Source organism: Myotis davidii, unplaced genomic scaffold (assembly GCF_000327345.1).
Source record: "Myotis davidii unplaced genomic scaffold, ASM32734v1 scaffold362, whole genome shotgun sequence".
In the NCBI taxonomy this organism is placed as follows: Eukaryota; Metazoa; Chordata; class Mammalia; order Chiroptera; family Vespertilionidae; genus Myotis; species Myotis davidii.
In genome coordinates, this window is record NW_006297152.1 from 2,460,032 (window position 1) to 2,465,098 (window position 5,067).

At 40.6% G+C, this 5,067-nt stretch overlaps 1 protein-coding gene across 4 annotated transcripts in view; it reads left to right on the plus strand.

The window, feature by feature from the left end:
* The first annotated feature begins 6 nt into the window (after positions 1-6).
* The window catches only part of TPR (translocated promoter region, nuclear basket protein), a 64,361-nt gene continuing 59,300 nt past the window's right edge, over positions 7-5,067 (plus strand). For all 4 annotated transcript variants that reach the window (XM_006772943.2, XM_006772944.2, XM_006772945.2 and 1 more), the window contains exons 1-3: positions 7-203; positions 1,619-1,723; positions 4,008-4,081. In XM_006772943.2, the coding sequence (XP_006773006.1) occupies positions 53-203; positions 1,619-1,723; positions 4,008-4,081 (330 nt within the window). In that variant the 5' untranslated portion in view covers positions 7-52. The remainder of the gene's footprint in view (positions 204-1,618; positions 1,724-4,007; positions 4,082-5,067) is intronic.

The window sequence follows — 5,067 nt, forward strand, 5'->3', positions numbered from 1 at the left end:
TCCGCCGCGGGCCCCGGCGGCCGCTGCCGCGGCGGCCCCCGGCCTGGCCGACATGGCGGCGGTGTTGCAGCAGGTCCTGGAGCGCACGGAGCTGAACAAGCTGCCGAAGTCCGTGCAGAACAAACTCGAAAAGTTCCTGGCCGACCAGCAGTCCGAGATCGACGGCCTGAAGGGGCGGCACGAGAAATTTAAGGTGGAGAGCGGTAAGTGACGCCCTTCCCGCGCTCAGGGGGGTGGGCCCGACTCCGGCGCGGTGGCCGGGCTTTCCCGCTTTCGAGCTCTCGCTCTGGCTGCGACCGCCCTGGTAGCCTCGCTTCCTCGCTCTCGCGGGCCCCTCTCTCAGTGGGATGGATACGCAGGAGCCTTTTTGTTCGTTTCTTTTTGTAAATCTGAGTCCCCAGCCAGGCCCGTTTCCTTCGTAACGAGGCTAGTCCCACGGGACACGAACTTGCGACGGTCTGGGGTCTGTTTCCCCCGCACTGAGCCTGCAGCCTCAGTCTAAGCCTAGAGCGCCCCGCGCGTCAGTTGCGCGGAAAACCGTGGCGGTGTCAGCCGTGTTGCCGGCTCACCTGCGTTCGGTTGGTCTAACCATTAGGCTCCAACCATCAGACTCCAATCATTAGACTCTAATCATCAGGCTCTAAGGGGCCGTCTCTGCGCTGGTTGCGAGTGTGAGCGGCGCTGGTCCGTGGGAACTGGATGCGCACAAAGATGCGCGGGTGCGGGGCGTGGCGCTGGCGGCCAAGGGAACGGGCGGCAGATGCGTTTACTGTGTCGGACTTAACCTCCGACAGCTGGAGTTTAATGGAAAATACGTGACGACCTATTTATTACTAATGCCTGGAGCAGACCCTCCGGTGAGAGCGAAGTTACCGACCATAGTGGCTCGAACCATTAGTAACACACACACACGGCCCGCTCTACGCTGTGGTTTACCAGTTGTTTGGGGGGATTGTTTACTGGGTTTTGCTACGTTGGCTGAAAGTTGTGAATAAATTCTTACTTCAAAGTGTGTAGCAGAATTGAGGTGTTGAAAATTAATCTCCCGAGTCCCAGAGGTGAAGGTAGTCCACGGCCTTCCATTCATGAATTGACACACATGTATTGAGTGTCTTTGATGGGCCCGATAGCAGTGCTGAACAGAACTGGCGCAGAGCCCTTCGCGTGATAAGTTAACGCATTTGTTTTCACTTAAATGTAGTAATTGTATACTTTGGGGCATACTTTCGCTGTTTTAACACAAGCCTTTTTTAAAGCAGAACCGTTTTTGTAAATAATTTTTTTCTCCCTTTAATCAAGCTTATTTTGGCTGCTTTATGCTAAGATATCAACTGGCTCATGTGTGGGGGAAACACTAAGATGTGAAAGATATGTTTCCTGCCTTGAAGTGGGACAGATAGACCAGGAATTTGTAAAATCCCCCTCGGGTCTTATTTTCTTTTGAAGTCATTTTCAGTGCTACATGTATTTACCTTTACTCAAGTTTTCTTACTTGGAATGCAGTTCCAATACTATGTCTTAAATTTTAAAGATGAAGCTTATTAAGAATAAGTGGCAGTATCGAAATTGTGGGTACAAGTGTGTTTTATTATTATTTTTTTCCTCTGCTCTTCTGTAGAACAACAGTACTTTGAGGTAGAGAAGAGGCTGTCGCACAGCCAGGAGAGACTTGTGAATGAGACCCGAGAGTGCCAAAGCTTGCGGCTTGAGCTGGAGAAGCTCAGTAAGTATTACATCTTTTTTTAAAAAATATATTTTTATTTATTTCAGAGAATAAGGGAGAGGGAGACATAGAAACATCAACGATGAGAGGGAATCATTGACTGGCTGCCTTCTGCACGCCCCCTACTAGGGGTGGAACCCACAACCTGGATATGTGCCCTTGACTGGAATCGAACCGGGAACTGTGCAGTCTGCAGGCCGATGCTCTATCCACTGAGCCAAACCAGCTAGGGCTTAATTACATCTTTATCATATTCGTGGAGTATTGAGATCTTCTGACACTTTTGTATACTTTGGAAACATCTACTTACTATATATGAAAATACTGTTCACTTAGGGTAATATTTTTATTTTTCATTCAGTGGTAAAGACTATAAAAGAAAATAAGGTTTTCAGCGGTTCTCAACCTGTGGGTCGCCACCCCTGAAAATACATCCTGCATATCAGATATTTACATTACGATTCATAACAGTAGCAACATTACAGTTATGAAGTAGCAACGAAAATAATTTTATGGTTGGGGGTCACCACAACATGAGGAACTGTATTAAAGGGTCACGGCATTAGGAAGGTTAAGAACCACTGGTTGGTCAGGGGCCTTTGGTTCTGAGTGCTATTAAAATGCTCTTTTGCCATATGTAACTCATAATAGTGCATTACTATTCTTTATAAAATGGCTAGAACCACATGCTGATCTACTTACTCTACAGACCAAATGTGATATTTTAGAAAGCGCTTTGAAAAAATAAAAGCAATTATGCAACTGAAAAGGTAAAGAGAGTGCTTAATTATTTTTATGTTGTTGAAAAACTAAAACCTATTCCATTTGTTTTAACTTTCTGTTATAATTTTTATAAATATTAATCTCAAGATATTTCCTACTTAATCCTAGTTCAGGTGAAAGAAGAGTAGCTAATTTCCTTAGTTTTCTTACATCATTAACTACTAGAAAGTACACAAGATCTTAAAGGTCTTGACATTTATTGGGAAGATGATGTGTATTTGCTTTGTCTACAGGAGAAGAAAGCAGACGTCAGAAAAAGACCTGGTAGAGTAGGGGCATGGTATTTGTTACTAGATACAGATGGGTTTCAATTTGGTTAGGAATTCAGGAAGCAAATAATGAGAGTGGTTAAAACATCAATCTTCTTTCTTAACCAGGTTCATGCCCTTTGGCTATTTGGGTCATGCTGTTTTTCAGCTAATTTTGGCACAACTCATTTTTAAAACACGACATACATGTGATGGTATGATATGGATACATTTGTAATGAGGGCACAAGTACATATTGAGTAACTAGATCCAGTTTATTGTCTATACATTGTTTTGCCGTGGCATAATAAGAAGGTCTGTACAATAGTGATGATAAAGAATTTCAGGAAAATGACTGATTACAGCTGCTTGTGTTAGATCTGGAAGAGGGAGAGGGAGGGGAAGATGGGGATAAAGATAAACAAATAGACCTTTGAGGTGTATAATTACATTTATATTTTTTTAGTTTATCATACTGGATGTGTAAGTTTGGAAAGCAGTAAGTAACTTTAAAGCAAAATAGAAAATTTAGACTAATTTCATAGGGTTTTTTCTTGTAATAAGCCAATTGTTTAAATTGAACTTAACACTGGAAATAATAATTAAAAGTATTTGCTTGTTAAATTGCTAGCACATAATTTAGATGAGTTTTAATTGAAGAAAATTTCAGAAAGTTAATTCTTTCCTAATTACCTTCATGTGTTTAGCAGAGAAACTGTATTAAGGAGAGATAGCCCATTATAAGTGGAAGTTGTGGGATTGGTAATTGAGTATCAAGCAAAATTTCCTTTCTTCCATGTTAAAGGCTTTCTTTACAGTGATTAATAAGCTGAATTATAATCACAGTGTCTATTGTGATTTATTCTGTATACAGTTTATGGAGTTAAATGTTACTAACTTTTTTGGTATGTTTTAGCTCAGTTTCCTTATTTGTAAATTTAATTCACTTTTTTTATGTTTGACTTGCAAGATGTCATTGAAAAATAAGGAAGTTGGTAATTACATATGCTTTTATCTATAAAGGTTGGCTGGAATGATCACATGGAATTTTGGAGACAGGATAGCCTATTTTAAAATTTGGTCTAGAAATACAGTAAATTTGGGATGTATTTATGATTTAAAATGCGATATATAACTCAGTCTTTCTGAGACTCAATTTCTTAATTTTAAAGTGTATATGAATGGCAGTTGGATAAAACCTGTTCATTGCAAGTTTTAAGCCTGTGTGTGATCATAAAATTCCTTTTATCCAGACAATCAACTGAAGGCACTAACTGAGAAAAACAAAGAACTTGAATTTGCTCAGGATCGCAACATTTCCATTCAGGTAAATGTTATTCCTATGAATAAAACTAATTATCAACATGATATTTGAGGCAGTTTTCTATTCTGATCTATTAGTTATTTAGTTAGTGGGAAAATGAAACATGTTCTGTTAGAAGAAGCTACTAGCAAAAGCATATACATAAATTTCTTAGTTGGATCTTTATATGTTTTATTGCTAGATTGAACATTTTACTCATTAGAATATATTAGTACAGTGGGGACTTGACTTACGAGTTTAATTCGTTCCGTGGCGGAGCTTGTAACTCAAATTGCTTGTATGTCAAATCAAAAAGTGAACGAGTGAGACACATGATGCTGGGCTGATGTGGCGTTCACTGTGACGTTCGCTGCGCCAGCTAGCAGTGGGGTATCTGAAGCTGGCTCGTAACCCGAATTTTAGCTCGCAACTCAAAGCAAAAAATCGGCCGAGGGACGGCTCGTATCTCGAAAAACTCGTTAGTTGGGACACTCGTAAGTCAAGGCTCCACTGTACTTGACATAAAAAAATGCTTGTTTTTTTAGCTCTGAAGTGCTCTTAAGTTGTGATTTTTAAAATTATTGTATGTAAAGTGCCAGAGAATTAGACGTAGGAGAGATACATGTTCATAGGTCCATCTGTCCATCAAGTCACTCACCCACTTATCTACCTGCCTTCCATCTTTACTTTCTCTTAGAAATTATATAATGCTTACTATTGTGCAGGCATTATTTCAATTATCGAAGGTATGGGTGAATCCACATCAGAAATCATTTACTTGGGATAGTGATATGAAAAACACTGAATGTGATTACAAGGATTGTTGACCAATTTATTTAATAAAATGAGCATACCCAGATAAAACTTTAGACCAGCCGTGGGCAAACTACGGCCTGCGGGCCGGATCTGGCCCGTTTGAAATGAATAAAACTGGAGAGCATTATGCTAAGTGAAATAAGCCAGTCAGAGAAAGATAAATACCACATGATCTCACTCATTTGTGGATTATA